At 36.5% G+C, this 19571-nt stretch overlaps 1 protein-coding gene across 1 annotated transcript in view; it reads right to left on the reverse strand.

Annotated features, from left to right (window-relative positions):
* LOC121421169 overlaps window positions 1-19571 on the reverse strand; it is a 39231-nt gene that overhangs the window by 4361 nt on the left and 15299 nt on the right. The window contains exons 8-12 of the mRNA XM_041615827.1: window positions 19065-19218; window positions 18565-18598; window positions 17813-18105; window positions 1858-2214; window positions 1209-1468 (exon numbers count right to left, since the gene is read on the reverse strand). Of these exons, the coding sequence (XP_041471761.1) occupies window positions 1209-1468; window positions 1858-2214; window positions 17813-18105; window positions 18565-18598; window positions 19065-19218 (1098 nt within the window). The remainder of the gene's footprint in view (window positions 1-1208; window positions 1469-1857; window positions 2215-17812; window positions 18106-18564; window positions 18599-19064; window positions 19219-19571) is intronic.

Below are 19571 nucleotides of genomic sequence, written 5' to 3' on the forward strand. Positions count from 1 at the left end.
TAAGATCATATTTCTTTCTTAACCAAAGTTGATTATTTCGATACTTCTAGATTTCTTTACCTCACTAATGGTGGTTCAAGTGCAAGAAAAAAGATTATATGTTATTTAGAAGTCGACATATTGCTGAAAACCCCTTTCACGGCGGCCATTTATAAAAAAAAATCCAAGATGGCTGCCGAATATGGATCGGTGCAAATAAAAACATTGTTATTCTGATTAACTATACAATAGCGTTTCCAAAAATGTATAGTTTTAAATTTCTCAGGCGAAATTACATAGAAAAACTGACTAAATCCGTCAAGTCAATATCTAGCTAGGTCGAGTCGCGTCGAGATAATCTTGCCAGACCGGTGCGGCCAGCACTGTTTATAACTATTCATGAATGTTCCGCTATGGTATGCGACCGACGAAGTTTCGGCGCAAACAGGTCAGAAAAGCAGGGTCTTGGCTTCGGTGTTGGCTGGTGTAGTTTCGGTAGGGGCAGCGAAAGTGAGCAGCAGAACGGTAATACAATATCATCAGGCTATGATCTTTCATTGATGTGCAAACTACAAGAATCATGATTATATTTTGTACAGCATGGAAAAATTCATTCACATTGCGAAAATAATATTTGACATTCTTTCTCGGAGTTGTTGTTATCCATAAAAATAAGACAATTTAACACATTAAAAAGTCAACTCTATAATCTACCATAATGATTATCTGAATGAGAGGCGAAGCTTAGAGTGGTCACAAAATCTGAGCGAAGTAGACCTTCCTAAAAGCAACACTGCAAAGTATTGATGCCATCAACGTTAGTTGTTTCATGCTTTACGTCATCGAGAGTACTAATTATAAGATGTTACACGTCTCCTGTGAATGATACTTTATCTTTGCTTGCAGCCTTGGTACCAAATCAGTTTCCTTTTGGGTTAGTTTATATCAAATGCTAGCTCGTGCTGCGTGCTTACATTAATTGTTTAAGACACATATATTGCTATGTATTAAAACCGCGGACTAGAGTGTTCGGTTTCAGGTTTGAATATCAAAGAAAAATAGCTCGCGCCATAAATCTTCAGACAAGTTTCGCACTAACATTGCATATTTCACAACAATGAACGACCAGGTGTGATTCGATGTGCAAACTAGTTGTAACCTACTCAGGGGTCAAAATACTATCGTATTCATTTTACCTACATGTATGTCATGTTTATGAGTAAACAAACCTTTTCTTCATGCGTGTTTGCATCTCTTACGTTGACAAACAGAACACGCTCCCCGCTCTGAAATGGCGGCATGGGAACATACGGCGTACAGACAAGGCGCTTTCCAATGAAAATTTCCTTAAACCTCGTGTACATGTTGTAGACAGCCACGAACCAATATTCGCAGAAGTGTTTGAAGAAGATATCGAGGTCCCTCTGTCTTACCACACACCAGTGATTAGTGCCTCTGATAGGATGTATTGCAACAAACTCTTCAGAAGCTACAATTAAATGCAAAGGACACAACAAGTTTTACCTCATATTTCCTTCATTGTTTACTTAAGCTTGTCAAGAGTTTGGGGAATATTTTGTATACTAAATACATGTAAATAATAATTAAAAGTGACAACTGGACCATCTTTATTTTTCGAATTCCTCAGGACATTTCGATATAAAGGGTTTTTTGCATTCTATTTCAGTCATACTGAACTCATTTGGTAACCCACCAATATACAAAATGCTATAATTATTCCATTTTGTATATTTAGATGACATTTTTATACAAAAAATGAATTGAGGATTAAATTTCCGACGACTCATGATTCAAATATTTTACTGGATTATCATTCACGTATGTATAATTTAAATTGAAAATTTACAACAATTTTACCTCTTTTCCGATAGTATGAAATGATTTCCACATTCTTTGGTTTTGTGAATATGCCCGAGTGTGGCATCGTCACTTGAATGGGATGTTCAAAGATCGCATTAGAAGGCGCCTTCACCTTCAAACCGTATGTAATGATTGCTTCTGTTTCTCTGATCTTTAGCTCGGGCGGAACATCTTCGATCACTTCGACTGTTATATCCGATGAGCTGTAAGTGTCGCTTGCGGGGATTCGTACTTCAATGCCATGTTTCTCTAGACAAATTATTTTAGGAATACCACCCGATTCCTCTCTGCTTTCAGGAGTGCTACCTTCTTCCTTATGGGTGCTTGCTGAAGTAACATTGCTGACAACGACATCTGTAAAGTAAAGTAAATGTCCATACTAATAATAACATTATTATATTAGGCGCCGATTTTTTTATAGTTTCCTATTCAAAAGCGAACTATATATTACACTGGCTTTAGCTCCAGTAGGCCGTGGACCGAACGATCAAAAGTGCTTTAGTTTTTAACTTTTACTTCAGTTAACCCTGAGGTATTTTTATATACTAATAAAAAGGAAAAAATACATTGATTAGGAAATAGCTTGTTCCCGCAGTAAACCCGCTGCAGTTTGCAAAATATGTAATTTAGAACTCCGGTTTCATCATGCTGCTTAGTTATTGTACGAGCCGCACATAGACATGCGCACTGCAATTGCACAGCGGGGAAATGTGAGCGCTGTTACCGCCAAACTTCGAGTCGATTTGGTCAGTAATAAATAGTATTATTATTTCTACTCTCAGTATATCGTATCCCTGGAAATCTCATTGGACGTTAATCACCTACCTTTAGTTGTAAATCATCACAATATGTGAATATTCTATAATAACATCCTCAAATTTACCAAAACTGTCGAGAAAATTGTTGCTTCGCGTGTCGAACTGAAACTGAATACACAAGCAGAAAAAAATTGCGTTGCCAATTTAGCTGTATGCATATATCGTTAGTAGTGCGCTGTGCTGCGGGTCTGTATTATGCATTATGATGAAAATATGTATTTATAAACTGGTTTAATCACAACAAACACTTGGAAACGGACATATAAACTAGTCTTTATAGAATTCTGGTATAGCATAACATTTCGCCGTGGACTTATTTCAAGAAATGATAGCAATTCCCTTTTCAAGTGACAAGATATCGGGCAAGATATATTTAAAGAAGAAGGCATATTGTCCACTGTATTTGTCTAGACCTGCCTTTTGATCTTTGGGTTTCTGTTGAAAGCGAAATAGAGATAGGGAAAATGGAAAGATGAATGTCCCTAAAATTATTCCAGAATGAAAGGGCTGGGTCATAAATGTCAGTTTATGCTGAAACAATTTTGAATAATCATGATTATTGTGATGATCATAATGATAAAAGTTATATCATTGTGATAATACTAAAATCCTCTAAATTTTAATCAATACATATTCATCAGTCTTTTATAACATTGGTACGAACCTCCTCTCACCGGCATACAGGCGCGGATCCAGGAGGGGGCCGAGCCGGCCCCGGCCCCCCCCTATTTTTTGACAACCTGCAGAAAAAGTGTACTCTTTAACTAAGAAAGAGGTATTATAACCATGATATGTAATTTACATGCAGCCTCGTAACGGCCGGCCCGACCCCGAAAGGAAACAAAAAAAGGATGAGGGGAAGAATCGGAAAATAGACTTTATATAAAAAAAAATTCGCTCGCGAAATGACACTTAATATGTCCAAGAGGGTTAAATGACATTATTGACACTATATTTAAGAGGGTTAAATGACACTTAATATATCCAGTTCTTATATCAATTTGCTCACAATGTTTTAGCTCGCACATCAAGCTTTTATTATTTTGTTTGATTTACACAAATTGTTATATCAAAATTTTCAGGCTCGCGCTGCGCGCTCGCATTGTTTGATTTGTGAGATACCCTACCTCTTTGGAAATTCTTTCAAAAATTTGACAAAATGCTTCTTTAAGTCAGTATATCAAAAAAAATAAGCTCGTGCTTCGCGCTCGCATTTAATTGTTTGAGACACACAGCTTGTTCTTTATTTAAATAAAAACGCGCTTAGACTGTCCAGTTTTCAGGTCGGAATATCAAAAATTTGAGCTCGCACTCATTATTTAATTGGTGATACTTGTATCCTCTTCATTAATCACTAAAAACAGTCCTAATTGAGTCCCTTTTCACGTTACTATAATAAAATTTCGGCTCGCGCTTCGCGCTCGCATTGTTTACTTGGATACTTATCTTTGTTCATGCATGAGTATAAAAACTGCTCAGAATCTTCAGCTCTAAGAAAACAAAGTATCAAAGAATTTTAGCTCGCGCTTCGCGCTCGCATTATATATTAAGACCACATGAGATACCTTATCTTGTTTATAACAATAACAACTAACATGTACTTAAAACTTCAGTCTTTTTATAGGACTACCCCCTGAAAAACCAACAAAATATCAGATTATAGCGGCCAATCGAGAAAAAATTTGATGAAAATATTTTTCGCCCCCCCCCCCTATTGGCGAAAGCTGGATCCGCCCCTGGCATAGGCCTGTCCAACTATACCAGTACAACTCTATTGCATGTCTATGTCTTCCCTTCCCTTTCTCTCATCATGTAATGTTCTCCGTTCTGAAAAAAACATCCTTTTTTGTAGTTTGTACCTACACCTCATACAAATTCGTTCTCCCTCTTCCCATTCCCTTTCTATTCTTCCCTCCTCTTCTCAAAGAAGCAAGCATTTTCATCATCATTATTTGTCTGACAATAATATCCATCATTACCGTCAGATAAAGAACACTTTGTCAGGAGAAACATATAAGTCTTCATCCATCCACCTTCCCCTGGTCTTCATTATTATGAATAAAGTTTTAAAATTTATGTTAAAAAAAATAAAAAAGGCACACATTTTGTATTCATCAGATTCTTAAAATATTCATTAATTTTCCTTTCTTCTTTATACAAATCATATCGTGCCATGGAATTTATTACATTTACTAGAAGTAACATATGGTTCTGTTATTAGGAAAATTGAATCTTTCATAAGGGGCAGATCCGGTAATTTTCAAGTGGGGGGGGGGGGGAATTTTGACAAGCCAATAAAAAAGGTTTTCAACCAAAAATTAAGAATATTTCGTACCAGACAAAAAATTGACAAGCAAAATAATAATGACAAAAAAAGGTTTTTAACCAAAAACTAAGGATATTTCGTATCAGAAATTAATTGACGAGCAAAAAAAAGGGAAAAAAAGGTTTTCAACCTAAAATTAGGGATATTTCGTACCAGAAAAAAAATTGACAAGCCCACCTCCGAAAAAATATCTTTTATTTTGTTTCTCTAAAGAGGGGTGCTTCCCTCGTGATCCGAGCCTGTCTTCCATTGAACTTACTAAAAATTAATATTATGCATTTACATTCATTTTTCCCTCGTTCTGTCTATAATTTTCTTTAGTATAATCTCTTATTTGTCTCTTTCCTCATATCCCCTCAATTTTTTTCTCTCTCTTTAACTACACACAGACACAGAAACACAAATATCGAAAGGCAGGGCCAGAAAAAAATGCATTCATAAAAGGATGCAATCAGCCTTCATAAATCATGTTAATGGAATCTATACATCTCGTCACTTTGGAAAAGGAATTACGATCATTTCTTAAAATTGATCCAAGGCGAAATATTATGCTATTATACCAAAATTCTATCCAGACTAGTCTAAATGTTCATTTTCAAGTGTTTTTTTGTGAATAGAATATTATTTTAACCATATTAAATAACGCAGTTTGAATAAACAAACGGCGCACTACGTACGATCTGTGTAACAGCTAAATTGGCAACGCAAATTTTTCTGCTTCTATGTTCAGTTTCAGTCCGACACGTGGGTCTACATTTTTCTCGGCTGTTTCGATAAATTTGAGGATGTTATTATGGAATATTCATATATTGCGATGATTTGCATCTAAAGGTAGGCTGTTGACATCCAAACAAATTAAAGTTACTTTACATTGAGTCTATGAATAATAATAAGGCTCAATCCTGACCGATTTAGACTCGAAGTTTGGCAACGAGCGCGCATTTCTCTGCCGTGCTCCTGACTGTGCTATGGCAGTGCGCATGGCTAAATGCGGCTCGTACAATTGTTAGGCAGCATAATGAAACCAGAGTTCCGAATTACATATTTCACTATCTGCAGCGATATGACTAGCAATTTCACAATCAATTTATTTTTCTCCTTTTTTCAATGTATAATCAAAAACTTCAGGCTCCAACTGAAACGTTTTGACACGATAAACGCCCTCGGCCCATGGCCTACAGCTGCTAAAGGCGCTTGGTGCATTCAAAGGATCAATCCTGCCGGGTTACTATTAACCTCACCTCGGTTGAGCGCAGCACAATTATGGAATAATTTCTTTCTGAAGGAAAGCACCCGTCGCTGATATTCGGAACGACGTCCCTCTCATTGACAGACGAGATGAACACGACGATAATCACTACACTACGACGCACACATGAATAATATTACACAAAATTCTAATGTGACAAGCCACCCTAAATCCAAGTTGCTATGTAGACTAGAAACATTCTGGAAAAAGAGGCCTGTGTAAACTTTAAGAAGCATTTTGGGGTAAAAGTTGGGAACCGGACTTTTTAAGACAATTCAAATATGCTGAATCTGATAGAATCCGTTCCCAAGCTGATTTCTCATGTTTTGACCACCTAATTTGCATTAACAAAATGGCTGCCAATCTGACCATTTAGAATATCATTTTTACAGTGTTCTGTTATTATATTCGCTTTCACAGACATAGATACTGCAAAATCTTGTATACATAACATGTAGTGTTTGGGAAATGTGGCTATTTCGCTTTGCGGCAAATTAATTATGCAAATTTATGCATAGACTAGAGCCATTCTGGAAACAGAGGCCTATATATAAACTTTAAGAAGAATTTTGGGGTAAAAGTTTGGAACTGGACTATTTCACACAATTCAAATATGCTGAATGTGATAAGATCGGTTCTCAAGCTGATTTCTCATGTTTTGACCACCTAATTTGCATAAACAAAATGGCTGCCAAATAGACAATTCAAAATATTATTTCGACAATGTTCTCTAATTATATTTGCTTTCACAGACATAAATACTGCAAAATCCTGCATACATAGTGTACCTTTCTGGAAAATTTGTTACTTTTGCTTGTGGCTAATTAATTATGCAAATTTATGCATATTTTAGATCATTATACTATAATTTGATAATTTCAGCTCAAATGTTTATATTTATGGTAAAAATAGCATTTGCATCATAACAAATAATTGTACGACCCTTAGAATATAATATCACAGTGAATAATAATGTATTTTATTGGTTTTTTTTATTTCTCATGTAATTCTTTGTATTTTGTACCTTTTTTGTACATGTTTGTTATGGGATCTGTCAAGGTATTGATTATCACTGGAAAAAAAAAATAATCACCTTCAATGATTTAATTATATAATCACTTTTTTACATTTTTTATTCGTATATATCCATGGGCATAAACAGATGCACCCACATCTGCAAAGGTAAATTCGTGCAGGGAGTGCCTTCCCGTTTAAAAGCACACTGGTGGAGATCCAACGAATTTCAGGAACCGATCAGTATTCAAGCGAATGTCACTATTAATTGCTTAAATTTTTATTATAAAATGGTATCTTGAATTATGATATCAATCAATTTATTCATATTTACAATTTTAGATGATGAATTATTAAATTTGAATCATGACAGTACTATAATTCTCAACTCCTAATAGTCAATCAGTTGCATTTAATATCCTTTGGAGTAGTTATGTTCCCCTACCAACAGAATCTGATCACACATACATGTATATATATTTAGTGTGTTTTTCTTTAGCAAAATGAAGTGAAAACAGTCTGCTGAAATAAGATGTCCTGTGTGTTTCTCCATTATGCTTGTCAAATAGTCCCGATTTAAAAAAAAACTCAGCACTGAACCCGCATATAAACCATCTAATATCTCATTTTACTTATCAATTAGACCGTTTGCCATGTTTTAAAAGCCAGACTGTGATTTCCTAAAGTTCCACAACGAATACGTCACTGCATATCCTTTCAATAACAAATTTTGATCATTGGACTTCATTAACAGATTACTTGTGCATCTCCATAATATATCTTTTCCAATGCAGTACTGCACCTGTCCTATCACGGTTTGTCGCTTCATCCAACTTAGAGGCATCCAGCTTCCCCCAGCTTGATATACACCTTTACCTTCGTGGTGTTGAATGATCAATGTCAGCTCGATTTGGTGTTCCATATTTCATTGATAGGGCAGCCTCATATTATAAAATTCATCTCTAATTGTTGAAATCAAACCAATTTAGTACAAGTATTCTGCGGAGGCAGTTCGTATCGAAGTCATCGTGTTTGTGTTCTTGAGATATGTCCGATTCTCATGTCACAGATCCATACAGAAACATAAACTTTTGTCTTGAGAGAGAATCTGCTGTCTGACCAGATCTTGTTTCAGGTGTTAAAATGCTCGGAGTGCACCTTTTCAATACCGCAGTGAATCATGTAATGTCCCTTTGACCACTTATCAAACTTCTTATATTCACACATCTTCATATCATTCATTTATTTCTAATTGATAACGAAGATATCTTTCAGAGGATGGTGGGTACCTGACATGTTTGGCGCTCCTGTAGGTTATTATTAATCCACTTCTTTTGATCGGTATTAAACTCAACAGCATCCAATAGCTTACAAAGCTCTGATAGGCATCCGAGTCTTATATTTCACCATCAAAGTCTAGGTCGTGAATTTTCTTCGATTGTAGAGCCAGGATATCTCGTTATATGAGGAAAATAGTTGCCTTAGTTATTTTTAACTTGACAACGGGTTTTGATACCACTGAACATGTCATTCTTTTTGGAAGACTGACAGTCTGTTTTGGAATTGATGATTCTGCACTCCAGTAGCTTTCCTCTTGCCTTGCCAACAGAGCTGTATGAAGCTGTATTCATCACTGGCGTGCAGTATCCTGTGACTACCCTTTGCTATGGAGTTCCTTGGGAGTCTGTCCTTGATCTCTTACCCTTCAAACTGTACATCACTCCTCTTGGCTCTATAATGTGGCTTCATGGTCTTGGTACTTCTATGCTGATGTCATCCAGCTGTATACCTCATTTTTTTATCCAAAAGTTAAAGATACAGAGGTTCGTGCAGCTGCTGTTGTTGGTGCTGCCATTGAGGATTCGATTTTGGATGAAGGTCAACTTCCTGGACCTTAACGATAAAAAGCGAAGTATCTTGTTCTGTCATCTCCATATATGCGTAATTATGACTACAACTCCAGTCTTAATAGTTGAGGAAGCTATATATCTCCAGTATGCAAGGCTAGATCTCTTGGCGTAGTCTTTGATAGAACAATGAGCATGAAGAAATGCACATCAGATGTCTGCCAATCTGCATATTACCGGCTCCACAATATTGCTGAGATCAGACATTGTCTTACATGAGATGGTGCAGAAATTATCATCCATGACCGGATGACCTCTAGACTGGAATTCTGCAACTGTCTACATGCTGGTTTACCTTCTTCAGGCATCCCGAGCACTTTTAAACCATAGATGTAGGCAGTGGGAAAATTTGTTCTGCATTGGGCAGTGACTGGGCTGGAAGCCTCCTCGTTTCGCCCATGTTTTTACCATGGAGCTAATCTGTGTTTAGCCCCATGTTTTTATCATTTAGTCTTCTGTATTCAGTATCGTTTGTCAAAGAATCTTCCAAGGCAAGGATTGGATAGAAGCTGTGGTTTTCAGTTATCACTTTGATAGTTGACTTGGGGAAAATGTAAATGAATAAATCGGTAATGACCAAAAAAATAGTAAGTGATCCAGTAATACAGACCCTTTGCATTTGTCACAAATTGTTCTTTGGTTAACTGCCATGATTGCAGTTCTGATGGAGCTGAATCAAATGATATAATTTTGATACAAGGATGTTAACAATGTACTGATACTTATATCAGATTGCTAAACTACACTGCTTAAGTCATACATTTATTTGATTATTAGATCTGTTATAAAACTTTATTAAATTTCTTTTTCAAGAAATTTAATTTCAGCATGATTACAGGTTTTCCAACTCCTAAACTGTTCTTTTCGTACGGGTTTATTGAATTGGTAAATTGACATGATTATAGGATAGACATCAATGTGTTTTATATTGGGCATGTCTACTATACCTTGCAAGTATATTACTTTTTATATACAGGTGTGGGTGTGGGAGCATGTGTGTGTATTTGTTCCTGAGTACAATTAACATTTGTGGCAAAAGAAGTTTATCAAATGATTCAATCATTGAAGCTTAATATTTGTCTGCCATTGATGTTAGTTTTTTAAAGATCTCATATCAAACAAATCCAAAGCAAATGGTAGAAAATACAGGAACATACAGAAATATCAAAGAACGATAAAATACATAGAAAAATTGACCTAAATATTATATTTAAGGGCCAAACAATAATTACCATAATGATAAAAATGCTATTTGTACCCAAAATGATAAACTTTTTAGGTGTAATTATCAAATTATAGCATAATATTGCAAAATATGCATAAATTTGCATAATTAATTATCCGCAAACAGAAATAACAAATTTTCCCGAATAGTACATGACTTGTATGCAGGATTTTGCAGTATCCATGTCGATGAAAGCGAGTATAATAAAAGAATATTGTAGAAATAAGATTTTAAATGGTCAGTTTGGCAGCCATTTTGTTTATGCAAATTAAGTGGTCAAGACATTAAAAATTGGCTTGGGAACCGGTCTTACCAGATTCAGTACCTTCAAATTAGGTGAAATAGACCGGTTCCCAACTTTTACCCCAAAATGCTCCTTGAATTCAAATTCTCCCAATATTGGTCTAGTCTAATAGAAGGATTTCTAAGAATAGTCAAGTAGTTATTCGGTCTTAAAATGCAGAAAATATGCAAATTAGCTCATCTAAAAGAGTAATTGATCTTAATTGAAATGTCAAAATAATGAATAAAAATACAATATACAACAGCTTCTTTGACAATTTTGTTTTTCGGCAGACTGCTTGAATATGATTTCTTTTTCTCTTTTTCTTTCCTGTAATACATACATGTACGCATATAGTAAGTCGACTATAATTTCTACTTTTCCTAGGGGGATCCACAATTTTACAAGCTTTGCTTTTTAGTGGACCCCCCTCATTTCCATGTCCAGTTATGCTCTATATCATACTGTTGTTTTGTTTTACGAAGTAAGAATGCCTTTCTGTAAAATTGTATTTGATTTGTATTGTTTTATATTACTTTGTATTATGTTTTGAATGGAAATGAAAAAAAAATTAATTGAAAAATTGAATATGTCAGCGAGATTACATAGTGTGCAAAGTTTGAGTAAACACCTTTTTTCAAATCTTGTTTTCTCCCCATATATAATGATAATAACAATAATAATACATACCTTCTATATAGCGCTTAATATATTGTTGCTAAGCAATGGTTACACTTTCTTTGGATTTATCACCGGTGCGCTCATTGGCGCTCGAGCATTGAAGAAATTTCTTCCAACCGGGTGCTCTTTTACAAAATATTGGTGGCGAATGGCAAATGTCCATGCTTTGCCAAAACATGCGAGTGCTTCTTTGGAATTGGAACACCTATTTTAATATCTTACATTGTTGCACATGTTCTAAGGGGTTAAAATATTGGTACAGGTTAAAAGTAAAATTATCATAAGCACTCCAGGGTCCTAGACAATTAGAGATGGGGTCCAAAATAGCCGCTGAAGCCTAAAAATCCACAATTCATCTATGAAATACTTAATGCTTTTAATGCCGTTTTTTTTCAATGATTCAAAGGGTCAAGTATTAAATTGAAACAGGTTACAAGGACAGTCAGTGGTCTGGTATGTCCAAATATCCAAGATGGCTTCAAAAAAATATTATTTCATTTCATTACGTTACATTATTATACGCTTTACTTCGTAAATTTATTGAAATTTTGAAATGATATAAATTCGTTATTAACAAATAATTCATTCAAAAATGAGTTTAAATGGCTGTTGATACTTAAGGCGGAAATACCTCATTTCTTATCCGCCTGGGAAGTATGCTTTTGGTGTCTGAACCATGGTCTCAAGGGTAAAATGATCAATTTTCCCCCAAAATACAAGACGTCTTGCTATTACCAAATTATGAAACAATAGGATTCATTATCCCAATGCATTTTAGTGTAAGTACCAATGCTATTTTCTCACAGGTTGATGTACCATGTATGAATGTAGTTGACACCGTCCTTTTTCCAAATCCGTCCTTATTTATGGCCAGCCACCCCAAAACAAACAATATGTAGCCATGGGAGGTTCTCTCTAAATATAAAAAAAATAGTAATTTGGTTCTCAAAAAGTAGATGAATAAAAAAAAAAGAAAGCTGATCAGAAAGACCGATTTTTCTTCTTCTGGAAAGAGCACAGGCCACCGTCTGGTGTATTGTCGTATTGGTGAAGTGCAGCGTGGAAGTGTATGTACAATACAAAATTGCTTACAGCGTGCTAGTAAAAACAACCACCGTTATTAACGGAGCTGGGTCTTTTGTACCTCTTGTTTTAAGATGTGTAGTGTAGAGAGGTACAATCAACTGTGATTTGGGGGAAGGAGTTCAAACGTCTTATCGAATCTGGGAAGAAGCTCCTCTGGTAGACAAGTGTTCTGGCAAGGGGAACAAAGATCTTCTGAGAATGACCACTATGCATGGATGTGGATGGAGTGAGCAAGGTAGGTAGGATGTCAATGAGTGAGTTGGTAATACAGTAGATCATCACCATCTTGGCCTGTGCCCTACGCCCTTGTAAAGTTGTTCATTTGAGCTCGTTCAGCATGGTTGCTACACTGCTTGTTCTACATTGATCATTACAGACGAAGCGTGCATAGTGTCGCTGCACCATATCAAGTTTTTTTTTTATTGGCTTGCGTGTGAGGATCCCATATTTTGCTGGCATACTCAATGATTGGTTGCAGGGGAGCTTTGTAGTAGAGTTCCACAAGAAATACATTGCCATGAAACATAAGATTGGGCAAGGTTCTCGTAGACTGGAGTTGACATTTGCATGCATTCCACATGGTACAATTGATCAGGTAGTAGATCGTAGAATGCAGCACAGAAGATAACATATGGGACTGAGCTGAGTTGCCAGAATAAAAAACAAGATGGAGGCTGGTGAAACTATTACTCAGAATAAAACTAAACACAATTCAGAATCATAAAAATGGCACAGAATGGTGCCACAATGCCCTACTAGCAACCAAAATATGAATGGCCATGCTCGATTTAGAACCAATCTATGGCTCAAAACTGAGAGCTTAAAATTATCACACAATGTACACATACTGCACACTCCTTTTTTTATACTGTAAAATGAGAGGGCGCAATTGCAATCTCGGAAAAGGTTTTTCACCGCTGCAAATTTTGCTTAAAATTCCGTCCACCATCACTGTCAATGTAATCATCGTTTTGGTGAGCGACTCAGTATTTCCAGCAGTCGTTGATACTAAAATATTATCAGCCGTTATTGGAGAACCCGGTGTCATATTATTTTGAATTTCTCATCCGAATACTGTAGCGTAAGTAACGTGCGCCCAAGGCGTTGACTCGGGGACCTTCCCCACTAGCCGATCGTCTACAATCCCCTGGCTTTTCAGCCGCTATCAAAGTTGGCGCACCGACTGACCACGTGATCACCAATCGTAAGCCAATTGGTTCCACGGTATAATGCACCTTTGCTTTTGGCTACTCATTGTTCACCTCGCCCATTCAGAAGCTTTCACCCGCTTCATCATTCCGCAGTACGTGAGAAATGAATGGCAGCAAAAGAACACTGAATTGAAAGAACGGATAACGCCATTCACGAGGACTTAAACCATCGTATCCTGATCCCAAAAGGAGGCCGCCGATTCTTTCAGTCGTACCGTCTTCGATTACTTCGCTTCGCAACCCGACTTCGTTCAAGCAAACAACTCTTAGGAATATGTCGAGCATGAACCAAAAACCCTCACCGATGCGCGGAAAAGAAAAAAAAATTCTTTGCCGAAAAGCATTCAGCAAAGAAGGCACGGACGGGGACAGGAAACACTTTCGATCTGCCGTTAAAGCAGTATGTTTTCTGAAAAAGCGATCTGACAAGAAGAAAGCCGAAAAGACCGCAGCTTACCAAGAGAAAAGATACAGAAATGACTTTCGGAACTATTCGAAACAAGTATGTAACGGAGACTTTAACAAAACTACGCCCATCATTTCCTTCTCGAAAGAAATCGCGGATGAGTACTACCCACGAAAATATTATCAAACAGAGCATATTGACTTTAATAGATGTATTTGGTTTCCCTACATTGATGTTAATTAATCAAACCATGATTTTGATTTGACCCGGTTACTCCTAAGCAAGTGAAATTGGTATTATATGCCAAGAACGCATCTTCTGCTCCCGGGCCAGACGGCCTTATGTATGGTCTGTTAAAAAATACTCCGTGTGTTCATCATTTTTTGGCCACCCTATTTTCTCAACTTCTTCTCGAAACACACGACCCCATTTAGAGTTGGTCCCGTTGTCAAGTAACGCTCATACAAAAGGGCGGAGATACCAGAAAATTTCAGAATTAGCTCGTTAATTCTTGTGTAAGTAAAATTTTTCATCAATTACTAACAAATCGTTTAGTTGACTACTTGACTACAAATAATTACATTGACCATAACGTTCAGAAGGCATTAATTAATGGTATCAATGGTTGCGTGGAACACAATTAAGTCTTGCATGAAATGATGTCACATAGTAAAGCTAGGAAACGCACTGTACATGTCACGTTCTTTCACTTAGCTGACGCTTTTGGTAGTGTATCTCACGAGCTAATTTCCCATTCCCTACGTCGATTTCATGTGCCTAATAAGCTGTCAGTGTACATTCGTAATCTATTTGGTAGATTGCAAGGTAATGTAAAGGCAATAAATGGTCATCTGAAACATTTATGTTTAAAAAAGGTGTGTTCCAGGGGGATCCCTTTCACCCATCATCTTCTTGTCATGTTTTAACCCCCTAATTGAATACCTCGGTCAAATGAATGATAGTCTGGAATATGACCTGAATAGCGCCAGGATCATAACATCCCATACGCCGACGATTTAATTACCAATAATAAAGTACAACATCAAAAGATAATTGATCAGTTACATCCACACACATCGTCGATGGGACTTAAATTAAAACCTGCCAAATCTTGCAGTCTGTCAATTTGTGGAGGTACCCCGAAAGAAATCAAGTTCTCAATCCACAGAAAGTTTTCATTCAATCAGAGAAAAGCCGCACAAATTTTTGGGATCAAATATTTGTTTCAGTGGCAAACCAGCTGAAGTATATGATTTTGTCCATAAGGAAATTGCTGACAGAATCCAAAGAGTAGACGAATTATCTGTACGTCCTGAGTTTAAAGTTGCCATTTCTCACGATACGTACTCAATTCTATCCGCTTTTTGCTCATAGTCCATACATTACAAAAAACCCACTTAGATAAACTCGACGTGCTAACCGATAAATACCTGAAAAAATTGTTAGGTATCCCTTCTCAAAGTGCCAATATTGCAATGGTCCTCAAGGTCTCAACATCCCGAGACAATGCGAAATTTATCGCCAATCCCAATTTAGCAGATCGAGAGTTAAAGCGGATTCAGTAGTTAATCAAGCGATTAATTCTGCTATTGAAAGAGAGCCACAGTGGACACGTAAACAATCAACTGTCGTACAATGTAACGAAACCCATCATACAGTCGAAATGCTGTCAATGTTGAGACTAGTATATGGCATACTGTGAAGAAAACCGTTAAGAAGATAATAGAGGAAAACACAGTGAAATACTGGTCTGATAGAGTGGAGCCACTCTTGGTCCAGGGAAAATTTGACTCCATGTTATTACTGGAAAATGAAAACCTAACTTGGAAATCTATTATGTATAATCTCCCAAAACGAGTTTTAAGTTTTGTTTTTTAATGCATGTATTGACTCTTTGCACTCTTAGACAAACTTGCACACCTGGGGTAAACGCCTAAATGATAAATGTATATTCTGCCCTGGTACCACAGGCACCCTCCATCATATACTCTCAAACTGCCCAGTCTTCCTTGAGAGATATGAGTGGCGTCATAATAACATTTTAAGGTTCATGCATAAAGCATTTCTTGAAAATCTGACTAACGGGAATATTTATACTGATTTAGAAGGGCAATCAATCGCCGGGGTCACCATACCACACCACATTCTCACAACCACTTTGCGCCCAGATTTAGTGATTTTCCGGGGAGATCAGAAAGAGATAATTATCACCGGATTAAAAATCCAATTTCAAACCAACATCGAGGATCCACACTAAAGGAAAGTCACAAAGTATGAGTCAATCATCAGGGATATCAAGGAAAGGGTGTACATGGTGTCATTCTACGCCGTAGAAGTCGGGGCAAAGGGGCCTAATAAACACCGCCCTAAAAATACTCCTCAGAACAACGAGGTAAAAAGTCCGACCAACCGATTTTTTCCATACACTTTCTAAACTCGCCATACTCTCCTCTTTTTCGATATTCTACGCAAGAAAAGAGCAAACCTGGGGGGAGGTACGTCACTTGGACCTGCAACCATCCCCAAGGGCCGAAGATAATTTGCTTAACTATGTTTTTTGCGCAAGGCAAATGTACTCTCGTAAGTTTGTGATGTCAGTAGCGAATTAAGTTGATTTGAATACACCAAAACATATAATGATCACAGCTGTATATATAATAATAATAATTAAGAAGATACTGTAGTGGAAATTGGGTACAAAACGCCTCTCGTAATGTTGTCTGTACATTTCAGGTTGTATGTAGTAGTTGATTAATTCCATTTACATATCCTGCTCTGATTTAGAAGACTGATTGAGTGTTTTTTTTGCAACGTGATATCAACGACATCTTTAACTAATTATTTTCCTGCATTTATGTTACCCTTACTTATTCTCTATATTGGTATATATATTTCAATTTCAATTCTATTTATTTCGCTTCCATCAAATATACGTATTACTTGTCTTGTAATCCATGTTCTGACCTGATATTTGTTTCGAATGGAAACGATGGACCTGGTCTCTTTATGTATATATTGTATATCAGTGTCTTTGAACTCGAATCAAGTCATGATGAAACAACACAATGCACACTCTTTTCTTTATACTGTAAAAATTGATAGTTCTAAACAACTTGAACGAAAAAGAAAGCTGATACAAGAGTTTCTTAGACATCATTTTTTTCAGACTGTTTGGAAGTTTCACCGAGATAACACTGTGTGAATGTAAGCAGCTCTTGCTGAGTAAACCTACAACTTCAAATATAGACTGTGGGATGGTCGTGAAAATTGAGCTTATCCGTGGGGCAGCAAATGCAAGCACGGATTTTGGACATGATAATATGTAAAATTGTATGTGTGAATACATTCAACATGTTGCCATCGCTGAATTGTGCTCCTGAACTCCACACACTATACTTCCCACTGATCGCGACCCAAAGATTTACCTTCGGGGAAGGGAAAATTCAAGGGTTGCGCGATCAGCTAGTGGACAATTACGGTGTGTGAAGGAAAAGCGTACATTGGATGATGTGCGGTGAAATGGAGGGGGGAATATCGAAAGACCATCATCTGGACTAGTATTAAGCTTTAAATAGATGTCACTATAAGGAAAAAATTTCGATATAATTTTCAGTTTGTTTAGATGTTCTATGGGCAGATGTTCAATTTCACAGCATTATTTCATGTAATATTTTCATGGTATTTTGGGTCATTTCTCAACATATTGCCTGTTAATAAAATAGATAAATATAAATAGCGGCAGTTACCTCCAGGCAGGATAGTGTCCGTTACATATCCCAGACCAGCATCTTTCAGGGCTCGATGAAGCTCCTTTACCTGCTCACTAGGTCGGACTCTTCGTCTCCAATCACTTAGCATCTCAACGAACCCCGATCTTGAAAACTTCTGATAAGACGAATCTGACCGATCGAGGTATTGCTTTACGATTGACTCTGAGAAACCAAGATAGCCGCCGAGGGAATCTGCATCACTTTGCTTGAGAATCACGTCAGCCAGGGTTTCGATAAGATTGTTGGATAAACAGCTCAATCGGCCTTCTCTGTATATAGTATATTCATGTTTACAAATATTATATTTCCATAAACAAACAAGTAGAAAAAACGCCAATTATTCCTTGTTTCCAAAAGGAGAGGCTCGTGTTTCACTGTTTCCTACCCCCGGGAATAACATAATTTTGTTGGGTTTTTGATTAGGTAAAGTTTATTTTCGTATTACTATGAGTTATATCTTATGCGAAAGCGATTATGCTACTATTATTACTATTGTCATTATCAATATTTCTATTACTTTACTTTTCCCACGGACTGCCAGAAGCGACTGGACTATAATGAAAGGTCTATCTACATGTAAATGTGTAATGACAAATTACAGTCCTAAAATCACAAGGCGCGTCTTGTTTGCATTCTAGATCTGAATTACTCTAAGGATGAAAATGCATGCCTCGGGTTCATATTCCAAATTACGTTACATTTTATTTACAAAAAAGAAGAAAACTTACGAAACCCTGCGATTGATCGTGTAATTCGGTTCATCTGATTGAAAATGAAAGAACATAGCAGAATATTATAAGGATCGTTATTATTATCAACATTGGTGGTGAAGCAGTAGTAGTATTTGTATTATTATTATTATTATTCTTCTGAGAAATTGATTTAATTTTATAAAGATCCATTAAAGAGTAACAGGGTAACCAGCTGACCAGAATGTTACCTTAGAAATCGAAATTCAATATTGGTCTGTTCATGGTGACATTTTTAGGGGTAAGATTGTGGTAATAGTTTTAGGAAAAAAATTTATTCATGGGGAGAATCGTTTTATAAAAAGAAATTACTGTGAATGTCACATTCTAATTCAGTTTTCAGGACTCGTCTTCTTTTTAGACATTGACTGTATCTAGTTTCACTATTATCGCATAAAAAACATCAGCTGCCGATACTTCATGCAATGTGATTTAAGTTAAAACCAGCTTGAATTTGTTGCTGAAATCTTTCATCGTACCTTCTATTGACACGTTGAACACTCTATCGGATATGGGCTCGTCTCTTTCCTTTATTGTAATGCGAACATTCTTCTTCACATTTTCTTTTGGGGTAAACTGAAGCGTGAATACCACAGGGCTGCACTGACCATTCAATACACCGCTGAGGGGTATCTTTGTGTGGGAAAAAGTATTTAAAAGATTATCAAGAAACCCATTTTTTTTAACTACGCATATTTCTTGTAATATCAGGTTTGATGGATAATATTATCAAACCTATTCAATTAATTATATAAAAAACGGAAACAAAGTGGTAACAATTTCCCACAACAGTTTATAATCATGTCAAATACATGGCAATCTTTTCCCTTTGAGTTTGGATATGTTCGGTTTGCTAGATTGAGAGAGAAAATGTAGAGATATATATGAGGCATATATGGATATTGATAAATCTTATAATGAAATTTCTTATATACTTTTTTACTCAAGACAGGGTGCAAAGAAATAGCTTGGCAAATCAATAAGGA

The sequence above is a fragment of the Lytechinus variegatus genome, chromosome 9, assembly GCF_018143015.1.
Source record: "Lytechinus variegatus isolate NC3 chromosome 9, Lvar_3.0, whole genome shotgun sequence".
In the NCBI taxonomy this organism is placed as follows: domain Eukaryota; kingdom Metazoa; phylum Echinodermata; class Echinoidea; order Temnopleuroida; family Toxopneustidae; genus Lytechinus; species Lytechinus variegatus.